General features: G+C 50.4%; 1 protein-coding gene across 1 annotated transcript in view; it reads left to right on the top strand.

Annotated features, from left to right (window-relative positions):
• Positions 1 to 18,816, top strand: part of Abcc3 (ATP binding cassette subfamily C member 3) — a 50,831-nt gene that overhangs the window by 27,195 nt on the left and 4,820 nt on the right. Inside the window, exons 14-30 of the mRNA XM_034505317.2 lie at positions 227 to 314; positions 570 to 636; positions 856 to 982; positions 1,071 to 1,247; positions 2,808 to 2,975; positions 3,263 to 3,440; positions 4,434 to 4,545; positions 4,699 to 4,846; positions 4,925 to 5,132; positions 5,301 to 5,611; positions 7,013 to 7,212; positions 7,320 to 7,446; positions 9,241 to 9,342; positions 13,082 to 13,228; positions 13,343 to 13,501; positions 14,189 to 14,355; positions 18,025 to 18,219. Coding sequence (XP_034361208.1) covers positions 227 to 314; positions 570 to 636; positions 856 to 982; positions 1,071 to 1,247; positions 2,808 to 2,975; positions 3,263 to 3,440; positions 4,434 to 4,545; positions 4,699 to 4,846; positions 4,925 to 5,132; positions 5,301 to 5,611; positions 7,013 to 7,212; positions 7,320 to 7,446; positions 9,241 to 9,342; positions 13,082 to 13,228; positions 13,343 to 13,501; positions 14,189 to 14,355; positions 18,025 to 18,219 — 2,681 coding nt within the window. The remainder of the gene's footprint in view (positions 1 to 226; positions 315 to 569; positions 637 to 855; positions 983 to 1,070; positions 1,248 to 2,807; positions 2,976 to 3,262; positions 3,441 to 4,433; positions 4,546 to 4,698; positions 4,847 to 4,924; positions 5,133 to 5,300; positions 5,612 to 7,012; positions 7,213 to 7,319; positions 7,447 to 9,240; positions 9,343 to 13,081; positions 13,229 to 13,342; positions 13,502 to 14,188; positions 14,356 to 18,024; positions 18,220 to 18,816) is intronic.

Consider the following 18,816-nt stretch of genomic DNA (forward strand, 5'->3'; position numbering starts at 1 on the left):
AAGTCATGAAAATTACCTGGGTGGTTTGGAGTCACGGGGAGTGAGTTTCAGACACAGCCTCCTTTTAGCAAACTAGACCTTCTCTTCAGGCAGTGGGAGCCATGCAAGGCTTGGATACAGGAGGGGGTCCCAGCATTAGTAAAGTCGGTCCCCAGAGAGCCCTGCTTAGCCCCAGAAGTTGGGGACCCACGGAGCAATGGTGAGGCTAATCCATGCCCTCCTGCAGACCAGCGTGTCTCTGAAACGGATCCAGGATTTCCTGAACCAAGATGAACTTGACCCCCAGTGTGTGGAAAGAAAGACCATCTCCCCAGGTCCCAACACTCTTACTCCAGGGCAATCCTGCTCCAAGCTTTCTAAGACTCCTCTGACCCCCTCTCTTCTCTGAACTCTGTAGCCCCTCTGTTAATCAGTTCTTCTCCTTTACCCCTCCCCGAGGGCTCCTCATGCTCCTCCCTCTGCCGGTGCTCCAGGGATCCCCTCCCTTGCCCAAGCTCCTCCCAGGCCTCCCTGACTTCTTCTGATGATGTCCTAGACTCATTGACCCCTATGCATCTTGGTCCTCCTAGGCTACGCCATCACCATACACAACGGCACCTTCACCTGGGCCCGGGACCTGCCACCCACCCTGCACAGGTAGCATTGTCTTCTCTCACTCACTTGCCAGCTATCCAAAGCAGGCAGAGGTCAGATCAAACATAGTCCTTTCTCTCCTTGTCACTGGCTTTGATAGGGAATGCAAAAAGAACCTGCTTTTGTCAGGGTGGTGTCGGGAAGGAGGAGGCCTTGGGTCTGCAGATGGAAGGCTTGGATCAAACCCAAGCCTCACCACTGACCGCGGCTCCTTGCTTCTAGCCTAAACATTCAAATCCCAAAGGGGGCATTGGTGGCTGTGGTGGGACCTGTAGGCTGCGGGAAGTCTTCTCTGGTGTCTGCCTTACTCGGAGAGATGGAGAAGCTGGAAGGTGCGGTGTCTGTAAAGGTGAGAGGGGGAGGGTTTCCTAGAAAGCCATAAAGTCTGGCCAGCCTCAGGCAAACCCTAAGATACCTTCTCCCTCCTCATTGGCCAGGGTTCTGTGGCCTATGTGCCCCAGCAGGCATGGATCCAGAACTGCACACTTCAGGAAAATGTGCTATTTGGCCAACCCATGAACCCCAAGCGCTACCAACAGGCTCTGGAGACATGTGCCCTGCTAGCTGACCTAGATGTGCTTCCTGGTGGGGACCAGACAGAGATTGGAGAGAAGGTACGGAGCCAACTTCTCATCCCCAAAGGGCCAGCTCAGGAGGCTGCTAGCCAGAGCCCAATCTCAGATTCCCTTAGGCACACACGGGTTTGTGTAAACCATCATACCCAGCTCTGTGCCAGGAACTGGGGAAGCATCTCTCTCTATTCCTGGGAGGACAACTCATGAACAGACAGAGACCACAGAATTTCCCAAGGTCAAAGGAAAGGTCTATGCAGGGTAGAAGAAGGGCAGGAGGCAGAGGGTCTGTATAAGGAGAAGCATCACTTTTGAGCTGACTCTATTTTTTAAGATTTGCTTACTTATTTTATGTATATGAGTATGTGTCTTTATACACTCCAGAAGATGGCATCAGATCCAATTACAGACAGTTGTAAGCCACCATGTCATTGCTGGGAATTGAACTCAGGACCTCTGGAAGAGCAGCCAGTGCTCTTAACCTTTGAGCTATATCACCAGCCCCTTGAGCTGACTCTTAATGACTGAGAGAGGTGCATGGGAGAACAAACAAGTGCCACACCATGTGTATGGAGTCCATTTTCTCCTTCTACTTTTGGGTACCAGGAATCGAACTCGGGTCCTCACAGTTTTGGTGGCAAGTACCTTTTTCTCTGTTGCACTCTCTTGCCATGCCTTGTTTTTATTTTTAAAGTATTTCCTTTTTAAGAGTTTGGTTAAGAGGCTGGAGAGATGGCTCGGTGGTTAAGAGCACTGACTGCTCTTCCAGAGGTCCTGAGTTCAATTCCCAGCAACCACATGGTGGCTCATAACCATCTGCAATGGGATCCGATGCCTCTTGGTGTGTCTGAAGACAGCTACAGAGTAATCATATAAATAACATAAAGAAAGAAAGAAAGAAAGAAAGAAAGAAATCTTAAAAGAGTTCAGTTAAAGGTCTCCTAACATTAAATATACCTACCTTTATCATCGTTTCCATGCCCAGTTCAGTCCCTGTTGTGTACATTCACAGTGTTAGGCAATGCTTGCCAGAACCTGGCCATTCCAAATGTCACTCAGACCTTGTTGTCTCGTTGCTGCTTATTGAACAGCTCTCAATCCTTCTTCCTTCTCCAGACCTGCAACCATCACTTTGTTTTTCAGAATCTGGCTCCCCTAGACACCACTGGGAGTGCAGTTGTGTTGTATTTACCTTTCTGTGTCCAGTTTATTTCAGTTGATCCAATGAGCTCAGAGTTCATCCCTGCTGTAGCATGTGCCGGCATTTCTTTCCTTCTAAGGCTAAATAAGAAATAAGATTCCAGTCTATGGATAGACCTGTAGTTTGTCCATACGTCTATCATGAAAACTGTCATTGGGCAGGGCAGCCAACTGGGCAGGGTACTGACTGGGCTCATGTGCCCCAGAGGATTCTAAGAGCCAACATCAGTTCCTCCGTGGGCTACAGCTTTGTACGGGCTACAGATTTGTGGAGAGCAAGTGTCTTGTGAAATATGTGTACAGGAGTCTGCCTTGCTGAGTGATGATGAGCAGTCTCTGTCTCCCGTGGGCCCAATTGACCCCTTCTACTACCACAGATCACCCACTTTCTCCTCCCTTTAGGGCATTAACCTATCTGGGGGCCAGCGACAACGAGTGAGTTTGGCCCGAGCTGTTTATAGTGATGCCAACATTTTTTTGCTGGATGACCCACTGTCGGCTGTGGACTCTCATGTGGCTAAGCATATCTTCGACCAAGTGATTGGACCCGAAGGTGTGCTGGCAGGCAAGGTGAGGACACAGGAGGCTAGCAGCTAAGATGAGATCTGGTCCTGGGAGAGAACAGATAGGAGGCTAAAGGGGGTGGGGAAGACCTGGAGATGTAGGAACCTGAGAAGCAGGGTAGAATCACCGGGATTCCATAGGGATACACACCCCTGAGATGCTGAGTAGGCGCTGGCTGGGGTAGGATACATTGTGGATATGCCTGGCCTATGACTCCTCATGGCTCTGTGTCAATGCTTGAGGTATACCCAAGGGTGCTGTAGCTCAAAGCCTGCTTGCTGCCTTCTCCACAGACTCGGGTGCTGGTAACCCATGGCATCAGCTTCCTGCCCCAGACGGACTTTATCATTGTGCTTGCTAACGGACAGGTGTCTGAGATGGGCCACTACTCGGCCCTCCTGCAGCATGACGGCTCCTTTGCCAACTTCCTCCGAAACTATGCACCAGATGAAGGCCAGGAGGACCATGAAGGTGGCCAAAAATTATTACCCACCATCCCTGGCCTTCCCAACCCTCATCCTCTCCCAGCATCTACCTCATCTGGGGTTTCCAAGTATCCCTGGGCTGGCCTAGTGTGGTACTGGGGACCTTGTTCTGGGAAACGGGAGCCATGTGTGTGATAGGTGAACCTGATGCTCTCAGATCCTACCTTCTGCCCTCTAACTGCATTAGCAGCACGGGTCTCAGAGTCTATTTTCCCACGTGTCGTGTGAAACCGACACACGAGCTCAGACCCAGAATATATACTGAAGCTGTCTTATGGTTAAATTGTGTTGCAAGTGTATATATACTTGACAAAATAGTTTATTTACCAACAAGATTTGTTAAATAATTGCTATGACCTGAAACTATTTCAGCTAGTAGAGTCTATCACCACGAAGCCCCAGGGCAGTGTCTGAGCTCTCCAAAGGCACCGTCTCCCCTCTAGGTTACCCAGGCAGAATTCCCTGCCTCCATCCTCTGAGCTAGCTCTCAGGCCTTCTCTTGGTCCCTGACTAATACCAGATAGACAGCAACCTGCATGAGCATCTTCCAAGTGCCACGCCCCGTGATAAACCAAGGACACACATCCTTTCTTTAATCCTATGGCTGGCAGAGCCATGAGCTATCTATGATTATTACTCTTGACTATGGCTGCCTGAGGTCCTGCTGCCATCAAGAAAGTAGGATTTAAAGTCAGCCAGACTGACTTTGGAGCCAAGTTTTCAGGCTTTTGAGACCCCTCCTCTACAATCTCCAAAGGGAAGGTTTTTGTTTGTTTTTTGTTTGTTATTGTGGTGTGGTTTGGTTTGGTTTGGTTTGGTTTGCATTGCCTAGACCCATTTTTTTCTAGCTAGCCTTTCAAACCCTCTCCTGCTCCCTGCCTGTCCATCCAGACCCCCCGACCAGCATGGAGGATGGGCTCTCAAGGGCTGCCCAAAAGAACAGTCAGTCAGCCTCTGTGCTTTTCCTTTCCTGCTGCAGCCTTGCAAAATGCAAATGAGGAGGTGCTTCTGCTTGAAGACACACTCAGCACCCACACAGACCTGACGGACAATGAGCCAGCCATATACGAGGTCCGCAAGCAGTTCATGAGGTAGATTTCCAAGAGTTCTCAAGGCCCCAGCAGGCTACCTCAGGGCCCCCCGAACACCGGCAGGGAGACTACAAGTAGACATTCTCCCTGTTACTCGTGTCCTGGGAGAGTATCCGTAGTCTCCTGCCTGGGTCTGACCAGTTGTCTCCACAGAGAGATGAGCTCCATGTCTTCTGAAGGGGAGGGCCAGAACCGGCCTGTGCCCAGGAGACACATGAATTCATTGGAGAAGGAGATGCCTGTGACAAAGACTAAGGAGACTGGTGCATTAATCCAAGAGGAGACCGTGGAGACAGGCAATGTGAGCTGGGCAGACGTGGGCCTGGGAAGATGATTGGGTCCCTGGGGCTCGTGAGGATGGTGTGGCCACTCTTTACAGGTGAAGCTGAGTGTGTACTGGGATTATGCCAAGTCTGTGGGGCTCTGCACCACACTATCTATCTGCCTCCTGTATGCTGGCCAAAACGCGGCTGCTATCGGAGCCAATGTGTGGCTCAGTGCCTGGAGCAACGATGCAGTGGAACACGGTCAGCAGAACAACACCTCTGTGAGGCTAGGTGTCTACGCTGCCCTAGGAATACTGCAAGGTGAACACATCGGGGTGCTCATCCCTTCCTCTCCCCTAGCCACAATATCATACCCATGTCTCAGCACCTCCATAATTCCACCTGGCCATCCCCTGTCTCATTCTTCCCTTCTATCCTGGCCTCCTCCTCTGGGGTGAGTGACTCACCCTCTGTCTCTCTCCCAATAAGGACTCCTGGTCATGCTCTCAGCCTTCACCATGGTGGTTGGCGCTATCCAGGCTGCCCGCGTGCTGCACGCAGCTCTGTTGCACAACAAGATTCGTTCGCCTCAGTCCTTCTTTGACACGACGCCCTCGGGCCGCATCCTCAACCGATTCTCCAAGGACATATATGTCATCGACGAGGTTCTAGCCCCCACCATCCTCATGCTGTTCAATGCCTTCTTCACATCCATCTCCACCATTGTGGTCATCGTGGCCAGCACACCACTCTTCATCGTGGTTGTCCTGCCTCTGGCTGTGCTCTATGGCTTTGTGCAGGTGCGAGCGTGGATGGATGGGGTGCTGAAGCCAGTGGGGCAGGTGGAGCTCTGGAGTGGGTAGGGAGTGTGGTGGTGTTGGGGTTGGGGAGCGTTGGTGGAGCCTCTGATGTGGGTCAGGCACTTTTGTAGGCGGGGTTGTCCGTGGATTGGATCAGGGACTGTAGTCAGTTGGTTTACATCCTTGAAATCCACTTATCTAATTTGAAAAATAGACTCTTAGCATCTACTTCATAGGGATAATGTGAGGATGAAATGTGAGTTCATAAACTGGCAGCCCTGGGGCTCTTTCCGATTGGCTGTGTCTTATTTATTTATGTGTAGGATGTGTGTGTGGGGGGGGCATGTATATGTGCACATACATGTCTGTGTGTGCGCATAAGTGTGCATTTGTGAAGGCCAGAGGTGTCGATGTCAGGTGTCTTCCTCAATCATGTCCCACTATTTTCTGAGACAGAATATCTCACTGGATGTAGAGCTCCATCTATCCAAACTAGGCTGACTGACCAGTGAACTTCAAGGATCTGCCTTCCCCACCTCCCCAGGGCAGGGGTTACAGGTGTGCACTGCCATGCCTGGATTTTTCTTGTGGGTGCTGGGAATCTTAATTCAGGTGTCCATGCTTGTGTGACATGCATTCTACTGAGTGAGCTTTCTCCTCAGTGTCTTTTATACCTATTGGTATTATTTGAGTAAATCACCGTTAATGATTTGGGAGACCCTGTTCTTTGTATGCATGCTACTAACATGTATTTGTGTCACTGGAGCCACTTAGAGTTCAGAGACAGCTTGCGATCACCGGAGTCTTTCTCTTGGGGAGGTGATCTGTTCCTACAAGGAGCCAGAAGTGCAGCCTCTGGGTAAAGAGCCTCCTGCAGACCCATCCTGTGTGGGCCTGGCTGTCTTGGGACCCACAGAACACAGGCTGGAAGATAAAGGCAGAACCATAGTTTTGTGGGATTAGCCCTTAAACAACTAGGTAGGGTAAGTGGCACACTTTCAGGGGGAAAAAAAAAGATACAAAATTATCTCTGCAAAGTAATCTGAATATGATCACATATCTAGGATCTTTAAGTAGAACAAGAAATCTCTTTGCTTGGAGGTGAAACAAGATGGCATCATGGGCTGTAAATGATTATGAGACAGGAGGGCATAGGGAATCAGAGAGAGCTTCACGGAAGAGGTGGCCTGGCTGACTGACTTAGCAAAGCTGATCAGAGGAGACGTGAATAATGTATGTCTGGAATCTGTTCTCCAAAGGAGCTTAGGAAAAGACAGCAAGGCTTCTGGGAAGAACAGGGCCAGGAGGAAGAAGCACAGGAGATTGTTTGGAGGACATGCAGGGCTGAGTTAGTGGCTAGATGACATTCCTGACTGGAGTTCTCTTCCCATCCCCGGCCAGCGCTTCTATGTGGCAACATCACGGCAGCTAAAGCGTCTGGAATCCATCAGCCGCTCGCCCATCTTCTCCCACTTTTCGGAGACAGTAGCGGGCAGCAGTGTCATTCGGGCCTATGGCCGAGTCCAAGACTTCAAGGTCCTCAGTGATACTAAGGTGGACAACAACCAGAAGAGCAGCTACCCCTACATCGCCTCCAACCGGTCAGGAACCTCCCTTTCCTTTACAGGTGCCCACGGGCACTCTTTGGTTCTGGGTGGGCTCGGGCAATCCCCGTTCTTGTTCATTTCTTCCCTATTGGTCCCTACAGATGGCTGGGTGTCCACGTGGAGTTCGTGGGGAACTGCGTGGTGCTCTTTGCCGCACTGTTTGCAGTGATCGGGAGAAACAACTTGAATCCGGGGCTTGTGGGTCTTTCTGTGTCCTATGCCTTACAGGTAAGGCAGGGTCTGGAACTCTAGGCAGGGCCACCACTGAGACAGAGGCTCACCGGCATTGGCTGGCTGAGTATCCTCCTCTCCTCCACAGGCAGGTCAGCCCCAGCTTGGTTCTCCAAGCCCTGGCTCTCTCAGCCAGGCACTGCCAGCAAAGGAGGCTGGGGAGGCCTTCCTGGCAGGAGGAAGAAAGGGTGGCAAGAGGCAGGGAGATGTAGTCCATTGGGAGAACATTTGCCTAGCATGTGCAAGGCCCTAGGTTCAAACCCAAGTACAGGAAAGAAGGAAGGAAGGAAAAGAAGGGAGGGCGAGAAGGTACCCAGACTCTTAAGAAATTTCTGTCTGAGATCTTGAAGAAATGATCTTGGGAGCCTGGGCCACACAGAACTGTCACGTCCAGGTAAGATGTGGGTCAACCTGACTGAGGTGTGAACACAGGACGTGTGTGGCCAGACTACATGATGTGGTGCACGCCTTCAGGGAAGCTCCAGCCAACTCTATATGTCCTTGGCCTCCTCACTGAAGAATCAACCAACTGCAGGTAGAAAACCCCTGAAAAGGCTGGGAACCATGGTGTGTGCCTGGAATCCTGGCACTTGGGAGGAAGCAGAGGCAGGAGGATTACTGTGAATTCAATGCCAGTCTGGCCTACAGAGTGAGATCCTTTCTCAAAACAAAATAAAACAAAACCTCTCCCAAAACAATCTGAAAAAAAAAAAATTCCTGAAGCTTCTGAAAAAAAAAAAAAAAAAAAAAACAACCAGAATACAAACAAAAACGAAGATGACTTTATTGTTGCTCTGAATCCATGCAAGGGAAGTGACAGGAAAGCATTGTGTTAGGCACCTTAAGTGATCTAGAGACCATTTACCGCATCAGGAGGCTCTTAGTGGCTCCCCTGTGAATCATACACAATTTTATGCCAAGGGCTGGAACATAGGAGGATTTAGGTATATGTCAGGGTCCCAGAACCAATGCCCCGTGGATGTGGAGATAGAAGGGATGACTGTAAGCAGATCAGGTGACTGGAGCCTGGAATTGGAGGTCACCCTGACACCAGCCTGCATGGTCAAAGAGTTATACAATCTGCAAATGGGATTTTTGTAAAGCAAATCACATTGTCGAGGTCTCAGGTGGCTCAGATCTGAATGCATCGGTAAACAAAACCGGGGCTGACAGGCCCATCTGCTCAAACCTTAATGTGCATGTGACTCATTTGGAGATCTTGTTAAAATGTTCATCCTCATTCACGAGGTTCAGTTCTGAGCCCCAGCTTGAACTCTGCATTTCTGTCAAGGCTTCTTGGTAACACACGATAGTCCTTGGACTGGCCACACTGACATATTCCGGGAGCATGTTCGGAATGAAGAGTCTCAGAGCTACTGACTCACACACTGCGTTTTGACCGTATGCTCAGAGAAAGACTAATACATATTAACGTTTGAGAAGCACTGAGAGCGACTGTCCTTCTCCAGGTCTGCATTGTCACTGCCTGAGGCACAGTTGTGATGAGACGCCGAGTCAGCATACACCTGTAGATGGAATGGGATTCCACTGATCAAGAGATAAAGTCAGGAGCAGATAAAGTATGGTGGTGCACGCCTTTAGTCCCAGCATTCGGAAGGCAGAAGCAGGCACACTCCTGAGTTCGAGGCCAGCCTGGTCTACAGAGTAAATTCCAGAACAGCCAGGGCTACACAGGGAAATCCTGTCTCGAAAAACCAAAGTAGAAGGGAGAAAAAAAAGAGAGAGAAAGCTAGTGCTGGGCTTCTCCTATAACACAGTTCCTCTGCTCAGGTGACCATGGCTTTGAACTGGATGATACGGATGATATCTGACTTGGAGTCTAATATCATAGCCGTGGAGAGAGTCAAGGAATACTCTAAGACAGAGACTGAGGTGAGTTCCAAGAGGAGGAGCCCTGCAGCAGAGGGTGCTGGATGACTGGAGGAAGGATGCTTAGTGGCCTGTAATCACTGCATTACAAGGCTAGCTGTTTAAGTGACATCCATCCACCCATCCATCTACCCATCTATCCATCCACCCATCCATCTACCCATCTATCCATCCACCCATCCACCCATCCATCCATCCATCCATCCATCCACCTACCCACCCATCCATCCATCCACCCACCCACCCACCCATTCATCCATCCACCCATCTATCCATCCATCCATCCACCCATCCACCCACCCACCCACCCACCCATTCATCCATCCACCCATCTATCCATCCATCCATCCACCCATCCACCCACCCACCCACCCACCCACCCACCCACCCACCCATTCATCCATCCACCCATCTATCCATCCATCCATCCATCCATCCACCCATCCATCTACCCATCTATCCATCCATCCATCCATCCATCCATCCATCCATCCACCTACCCACCCATCCATCCATCCATCCACCCACCCACCCATCCATCCACCCACCCACCAACCCATTCATCCATCCACCCATTCATCCATCCATCCATCCATCCATCCATCCATCCACCAACCCATTCATCCATCCATCCATCCATCCATCCATCCATCCACCTACCCACCCATCCATCCATCCATCCACCCACCCACCCATCCATCCACCCACCCACCAACCCATTCATCCATCCACCCATCCATCCACCCATCCATCCATCCATCCATCCATCCACCAACCCATTCATCCATCCACCCACCCATCCATCCATCCATCCACCAACCCATTCATCCATCCACCCACCCATCCATCCATCCATCCACCAACCCATTCATCCATCCACCCACCCATCCATCCATCCATCCATCCACCCACCCACCCATCCATCCATCCATCCATCCATCCACCCATCTATCCAACTCTCAGAGTATCAGGCCATGGTTGATACTAGGAGTAGAGAGCTCAGAGTTGAGCAAGAGACTCTAAGCCAGGGGTGGGTGGGCACATGGCATATAGATGTCAAGGCTCTGGGGCTGCACACAGGGCAGCTAGAAGAGGTGGTTCAGCTGGGATATCCCGGAGTAAGTGACAATCAGAGGATGTGCACACTTTGACAGATGAGGTGATGTAGGGGCGGGGCTGGGAAATCACATTCCAGCCAAAGAGGCCAGCCAAAGGAACAGAGGCAGGGTAGCGTGCCCTTTTCTAGGGAAAAAAGAATTGTTCTCTCCTAGGTGGGTATAGATTTTTCTCCAAAGAGGTCATAGTTCCAGACCTCTTTATGCCCAGAAGCTGCACCGTCCCCAAGCCCTTAGTGTCAGGTAGCCCATTTTTCAACCCCCGATGGTGTGTGGTCCACGCTTGCTCACAGTGCTCTGCCCTGTATGAGATTCCAGCCCTCTGATCTCCCTTTGCTTCCCATCAACTCCTGTCTTTTCACCTCCCGTAGATAGTCTAGATTCTATCTTTGCTCCACCAGGGGATGCTCTCAACCCCTGCCCATCCTCGCCTACAGATCCCCACCCCATCTGAGCCCACCTGTCCACAACATACCTGCATGTATGTTGTGAACAAAATCACTACTGTTCCTTCAAGTTCCTCACCACCCTCTCCCCCTGGTATCCCTGCTTCATGTCCCAAGAAGTATGTGCTCCTGCTTGCTTCCTTCCTTTCTTTAAGATTTGTTTTATGGCCAGGCAGTGGTGGCGCACGCCTTTAATCCTAGCACTCGGGAGGCAGAGGCAGGCGGATTTCTGAGTTCGAGGCCAGCCTGGTCTACAGAGTGAGTCCCAGGACAGCCAGGGCTACCCAGAGAAACCCTGTCTCGAAAAACAAACAAACAAACAAACAAACAAGATTTATGTATATGAGTACACTGTCACTGTCACACACCAAAAGAAGGCATCAGATCCCATTACAGATGGTTGTGAGCCACCATGTGGTTGCTGGGAATTGAACTCAGAACCTCTGGAAGAGCAGTCAGTGCTCTTAACCACTGAGCCATCTCTCCAGCCCCATGAATTCATTTAAAGCTGTGATCTATACACGTTCTACTCCCTCCTTATCCTAGATCTTACCTGCTGCAGCCTGCTTTCCAGGAAAACATCTTGCTCATAGCCTACCTGTCTCCAGTCTAAGAGACCGCTGCTCTCTTTCAAGAACCCTTATTCTGACTGAACATCAACTACATCCAGATGAAACCACCCGCTCTTCCATTTGGGATTTTCTGTGATCCAGGGCTAGGGTGTGTTGGTAGACCTTCACCGACAACCCCCCCCCCCCCCGACACACACACACACACACACACACACACACACACACACACACTTACTTGCTCCCCTTCCCGTAACAACCTGGCCTCCATGCTAACTCTACCTCCCCCACCCTACACCTGATTCCTGAGCTATCCATGTCTCTGTGTCTCTCTACAGCCAACATGTCCTGCGTATGCACACAACTAGTTGCTTTATTCCAAAGGAGGCTGCTCTCAGTCCTCATGTCCACGTCTGCCTTTGGCATCTCCTGGACAGAGCTATCTGTATGAACTGCTGTTGTTGGTTTCGCTGCTCCCTACTCCCTCCCCCTTCCTCCCCATCCCCTTCCTTCCTTCTCCTTTCCCCTCCCCTTCTCCACTCTCTCTTCTTTCTCTCTCCCCCTTCCATTCCAGATCTCCCTTTCTTCTCCTTCTCCTCTCCTCTTCCTCTTTTCCTCCTTTCCCAGTGCTGGCCCTGGAACCCAGGACCTCACAGATGCTAGACAAGCATTCTGCCACTGAGTTACATCCCTAACCCTTGGGTTTTTGGAAACAGTCTTACTATTTAGCTCAAACTCGAAATCCTACTCCTGTCTCCTGAGGATTGTCATTCTGGGTGTGTGCCACCGTGCCCACATTCCTCTGCAGCTTTCATTGCCTACTGTCTGGCTTCCCTATCCAGAAGCTAGGTTGGCTTCATGGGTGTGCAGCCTGAGCCAGCCACATAGGTTCCCATTCTTGGAAGAGCCCCACGCACCAAGCCCTGGTTCTATCCCTGCTGCTAAATAACCCTGGTGTGGTGGCTCAAACCTATAATACCAGCACTTGGGAGGTGACAGAGTACCTGTCCCTGTACTCAGAACACAAACAGCCAAAGCTATTCCTGTCAGTCGTGCGTGCTTCCTCCAGATAGCCACCTGCCTTTTCCCTCAACTCCTTCAGGTTACCTCTGTCATATCTTGAATAATGCATAGACCAGCAACACCAGATTTATCTGGGCCCAAGAGCTCACTTGTTTCACTATAGACTGGCTTATGTATAGATCATATGTGCTCCTGTGCAAGCTGGAACAAAAGCCTTCCAGAACAAGAGCTGTGTCTCACTGGTGACACTTAGGAATAAAGAATAAATAAATATGACAAAAGGGGGGGGCAGCTAATGCAGGCAGGGAGAGACCCTCAGAACATCAGGGGCAGGACTGCAAGATTTTGAGGAAGCACTTAGGGGAGCGAAATCAAAGGGCTAACATGTTTGCCTGAGTCCCTGGGTTTCTTTTATGAAAAAAGTCAAAGGATGTAATGATTCACTGAACTACAGGGTGCCAGGCCTCCCCCAAGGGACCACGGTGGGTGAAGATTGAGGTGTCTAGAAAGAGGTGGGGCTGAACAGTAGGGGAGGGCTTGGATGCTATCACCCTGATGTGAACAGGAGAACCCAATTGTCTCCCGCTAGGCTCCCTGGGTGGTAGAGAACAACCGTGCTCCGGAAGGCTGGCCCACGCGAGGGGTGGTGGAGTTCCGGGACTATTCAGTTCGGTACCGCCCCGGCCTCGAGTTGGTGCTGAAGAACTTGACTCTGCATGTGCAGGGTGGGGAGAAGGTACTTGTGCCTGGGGACACTATCAAGCCCTTGTGGGGAGGACCGGGATATCTATTGGCTGCTGATGGAAACCTGGAGGTGCCCCTGACAACCTTTCTTTCCCTTGCCTCACAGGTAGGCATTGTGGGTCGCACTGGGGCTGGCAAATCTTCCATGACTCTCTGCCTATTCCGAATTCTGGAGGCCGCAAAGGGTGAGATCTTCATCGATGGGCTCAATGTGGCACACATTGGCCTCCATGACCTGCGTTCTCAGCTCACCATCATCCCTCAGGTAGAGAAGCCTGCTGAGCCCGGTGTATCCCTGTGTCTTCCATGGTGTTGAACCCTTGTCCGTCCATCCCGCCCCCACGTGCTCTCCGCCAACTCCCTCTGTCCTGTCCTCAGTTGTACCCGCCCCGCCCCCCCCCCCCCAACAAAACCCTTCGGGAACTTAAGAACTGGACCTTGGGGCCTGATTAAGGAAATGCCTCCACATCGGGAGCACAGTCAACACAAGCGCTACCCAGGCATAAATCTAGAAGGGCAGACACCTTGGCCAGTCAGGATTGCCCCTGGGCTCCTGGACTAGCAACTGAGAAGGACCACAGGCTCCTCCCAAGCACCGCAATGCTAAAGTGTCCTGTCTTTCTCTCCTGGTTTCATTGTTCCAAATGGCACAGCCTTTTCTGCCTCCTTAGTGGGTTTTTGTTTGTTTGTTTGTTTGTTTGTTTTTTTCTGAATAGACACTTCAGTCAGATTAGTGGCACTGGTTCCTGCTTTAGCAGGGGACTTAGTAACTGGCCAAGCTGAGGTTTATGTCTCCCCCACAGGTTTTTATCACCCTGGTAAAGTCCTCTTTCTGGAGAACTTGGGGCAGAGCAGAGAGCAGCCGCTTGAGTTTTTTTTTTCTTCTTCTTCACGCTCCCGGGACTCCTTATAGGATCTAAGCTACTTCTCTCTGATCTTCTCATGTCTCCAGGACCCTATCCTGTTCTCGGGCACCCTGCGCATGAACCTAGATCCCTTTGGCCGTTATTCAGAGGAGGACATCTGGAGGGCCCTGGAGCTAGCCCATCTGAGCACATTTGTGAGCACTCAGCCAGCAGGCCTGGATTTCCAGTGCGCCGAGGGTGGGGATAACCTCAGGTAGGTGTGGGAGGGGACCTGTCAGGAATGCTGCCCCTGGGGACCCTGTGGGTGCTGGAGAGAAACCAGATGACCACTGATCCACACAGGCAGGCCCTTCAGCCAGAGTTGCACAGGGGTGTTGTTTTGTCTGAGGTATATTCTCAGCTGGCACATATATTTTTTTAGTAACCACATTAACGGGCAGCATAGTTGTCTTAGTTACAGTTTCTATTGCTGTGAAGAGACACCATGACCACGACAACTCTTTTTTTTTGGTTTTTCGAGACAGAGTTTCTCTGTGTAGTCCTGGCTGTCCTGGAACTCACTCTGTAGACCAGACTGTCCTCGAACTCAGAATTCTTCCTGTTTCTGCCTCCCACGAGCTGGGATTAAAGGTGTGCGCCACCACCACCCGGCCAACATTTAATTAGGGCTGGTTTCCAGTTTCAGAGGTTTAGTCCATTGTCACACGGCAGGAAGCATGGCAGCGTGCAGGCAGGCACGGTGGTGGAGGAGCCAAGAGTTCTACATCTTGATCTACAGGCAGCCAGAAGGAAGACTGCCCTCTACACTGGGCATGGTTTGAGCATTTATAAGCTCAAATTCTGCCCCAACAGTGACTCACTTACTCCAACAAGGCCACACCTCCTAACAATGCCCCTCCCTATGGGCTACCATTTAAACACATAGACTTGTGGGGGCCATGCCTATTCAAACCACCACAATGGTGATACCCCTTCTCAAAAAGGTATTTTTTTTTTTTGAGACAGACTCACAACGTAGTTCAGACTAGCCTAGAGCTCAGAATTATAGGGCTGCACCACCATACCCAATAGAATAAAATATTTTTAAAATTGTAAGTATTTGTGTAGTGGTACTCATGTGTATCACTTACAGGAGCTGGTTCTCTCCTTCTAAGATGTGGGTTATGGAGATCAAAGTCAGATCGTCAGTTCCAGTGGCCAGCACCTTTATTCACTGAACCATCTGACTCACGCGTTCTCAGCCCTCCTAACGATACCACCCTTTAATATAGTTCCTCACATTGTGGTGGCCCCCAATCATAAAATTATTTTTGTTGCTACTTCACAAACCCTTGTTATTATAAATCAAAATGTAAATGTCTGATATGAAGGATAACTGATATGCGGCCCCCAAAGGGATTGCAACTCACAGGTTGAGAACACTGACCTGACTAAACAGGCCCTGGAATAAATTCTAAGAGCACATTTGATTCAGGATAATGTATCTAAAATAACATTCATTTACCCATCAGTATAAAAGCTATTAGGTGATTTGTGCTTCTCATCCCAGACCTTGGGAGGCTGAAACAGGGAGATTATCTTAAATGTAAAGCTACTCTGGGCTACATGATGAGTCTTTGTCAAAAAAAAAAAAAAGAAGGAAGTCGTTATGATATTTTGCATTTTGCTGTTTTTTTTTTTTTTTTTTTTTACAGTTTAGAATCCTGTATGTATTTTCCATTTTCCTGTTTTGTTTTGTTGTTGTTGGTTTTGTTTGATTTTTTTAGATAAGATCTCTCTATGTAAGTAGCCCTGGCTGTCCTAGAATTTGCTATGTAGACCAGGCTAGACTAAAACTCACAGAGAGATCTTGCCTCTGCCTCTCTCTCTGCTTCTCTCCCTCTCCCTCTCCCCCTCCCTCTCCCTCTCCCTCTCCCTCTCCCTCTCCCTCTCCCTCTCCCTCTCCCTCTCCCTCTCCCCCTCCCCCTCCCCCTCCCCCTCCCCCTCCCCTCCCCTCTCCCTCTCCCTAACTTATCTCCCTCTCCCTAACTTATCTCCCTCTCCCTTTCCCTCTCTCCCTCTTCTTCTTCCTCTCTCTCTCCCTCTTTTTCTCCCCTTCCCCCTCCCCCTCCCTCCCTCTTTCCTTCTCTCCCTGCCTCTACCTCCTGAGATACCACACCTGGTTGTATTTTCCACTTTAAGTACAGCTCTGTCCAAAGTAGCTAAAATTTCAAGTCTGAGAGAGCCAGATGCGGCCAGTCAGCGGCTACACTTTGAAGGAAGTAGTCTTGGGTCTTTTCTGCTGAGAAGCACTTAGCCTACATGCACTCCTGTGAAGTGTCAACAAGTTCTGTCCCCTTTTTGCCCTCTCTTCCTTTCTTACTCTTTCCTTTTGGTGCTGGGGTGGAACCCAAGACCTTGCACATGCTCAGAAACACTCTGCCGTGACCTACATTTCTAACCCTTTTCCCCCCATCTTGATATTCAGCACATACTCATGTTTCAAAACCTGAAACAAACAAACAAAAGGTCACATCTGACCAGTGCTTAGTGTTTTGCAGTATTCAAAGTACTTTGGCCTCCACCATCCCATTTAATCTTTACTGTTGCCCCATGGACCGGAAATAGAAATGGAATTACTTGCCCAAAATTGCATGAGCAGCCAGACACAGGGCAAGGGACTCAGGGAAATGTGAGACTTGTCCCCATTACTGTCCTTGCTTCATCACAAGGCTCTCTCCAATCCTCCAATCGAAAACGTGTGGTGTGGGTCTGATGACACACGCCTGTAATCCCAACTAGTCACCCCAAAAGAATTCAAAGTTCAAGTCCAGCCTTGGCTGGAGATACAGCTCTTGCTTAGTGAATGTGAGGTCTGGGTTCAATTCCCAGTACAGCACCTTCTTTTCCCCTCCAAAAAATCCGTAAGGGTAAATGTGTACCTTTAATTGGCTTTTACTTACATAAGCACATGGGGGCGTGGCTGGTGGCAGTAGGGGTTCTCCAATCCCTGCCTCTAGAGCTCTTGGCTGTCTGTTGGTCCCCAGCACTTCCCCCAGAATGTTTGTAGCCCTTTACACCAGGATCAGAGACAGAAATGGTCCCTCCTTCTCCCTCAGTGAGATTGTGGTCACTTTAAGTATAACCTGCATCCTGTGCCAGGCCCACCATTAATCAGCCCTGAGTTCTATCTGGCAGCTCATGCTGCTGCCAAAACCTTCATTAGTTGCGGGAAGAGGCCAGGGAGGGAGGCCGGTCTTTACTCTGGCTGTGACTCACCCCTCTGGGAAGGGTTGAGGTATTTGTCCTTGGGTGTGTGTATGTAAGTGTGTGTGTGTGTGGGGGGGGGTGCATTGCTGTGGCCTCTGTGGTTGGGAACACAGCCTTCCTTTGTTTACTGGTTCTGGCTTTCAAGGCCAGAGGTGAAAGATAAGAATTAGCTCTCCTGGTTCACAGTCCGGGAGTCCCCAGGTTCTTCCCTTACATGTCTCCCAAATAGAGCCATAGTCTCTATTCCCTGTGTGGGTAGGAGATGACTGTCAGAATGGTATAATCATAGTTTTAGCGAGATGGCGTGAGTGGCTTGTATGTAAATATCTAGGAAGAGCAATACCAATATGTTCTTACTAAGTGTGATTGGCTGATATCATGCACTGAAGGCACACAGTGGCACTAGTTGTAAAGTGGTCGGGAAGGAAGCACAGGAAGAAAAAACCTGAGGATATTTACAACAGAGCCGTCACAGTGGTGTTTGGCTCTGACTCTAGCCCTCTAGGTGCCTCATTATGGTACAAGCCCTTGTCCCTGCTCCTGGAGATCTGTGGCAGAACCAGGAAAGATAGACAACCAGTCCCAGGCTGTTGAGAAGGAGTGGAGACAGACATTTTGGAGAGGAGGAAGGTAGCTTGGGCACCTAGCTGGAAACACCTGCCTTCTTTCTCAGTGTTGGCCAGAGGCAGCTCGTGTGCCTGGCCCGAGCCCTGCTCCGAAAGAGCCGAGTCCTGGTTTTAGACGAGGCCACTGCTGCCATTGACCTGGAGACTGATGACCTCATCCAGGGCACCATTCGTACCCAGTTTGAAGACTGCACTGTACTGACCATCGCCCACCGGCTCAACACAATCATGGACTACAACAGGTGAGCCCCAGAAGCCACGAGGGGGATCTGTAGCTGTCACCTGGGAGTCAGGAAGAGGCAGGACCAATTAAAGTATCTGAGTGCAAGACTCTTGGAATTGGCTATGGTATGGGGCCACAGAGCGGGATTCCCATGCTCTGCTTACAAGGTTGAATAGAGCAGGGTTAACTGGGTACAACACATGCAAAGAAAGACACAGGGTCCTTTCGGAATGACTAACCTGAGGAACGGTGCACCAGGCTCCCTAGACACTGGAAACCGCGCAGACCACCATAGAGGAGCCAGTGCTCCTTACTGTTGATGGGTAAGGGGATGAGAATGGCCCCTCATGTCACTTCCAAGCTTGTTGAGAGAGTGTTTGCTTGTCCATCACCTCGCCTGCCCTACGTACTTCACGACTCCCGCCTGGGACAGGGAAGTACAGCAGGCCACAGGGGGTATGTAAAGCTGCTTGGGAGGTACATGACAGGTTCCTGAGTCCCATCCCTGGTGACTAGACCCTAACAGTGCCAGAAAGAGCTGATGCTTGTGGGGGAAGGCTTTGTGTCTGAGCCAGAGCACAGAGCCCGATTGCTGTGTGACTACGGGCAACTTGCG

Source organism: Arvicanthis niloticus, chromosome 6 (assembly GCF_011762505.2).
Source record: "Arvicanthis niloticus isolate mArvNil1 chromosome 6, mArvNil1.pat.X, whole genome shotgun sequence".
Lineage (NCBI taxonomy): Eukaryota > Metazoa > Chordata > Mammalia > Rodentia > Muridae > Arvicanthis > Arvicanthis niloticus.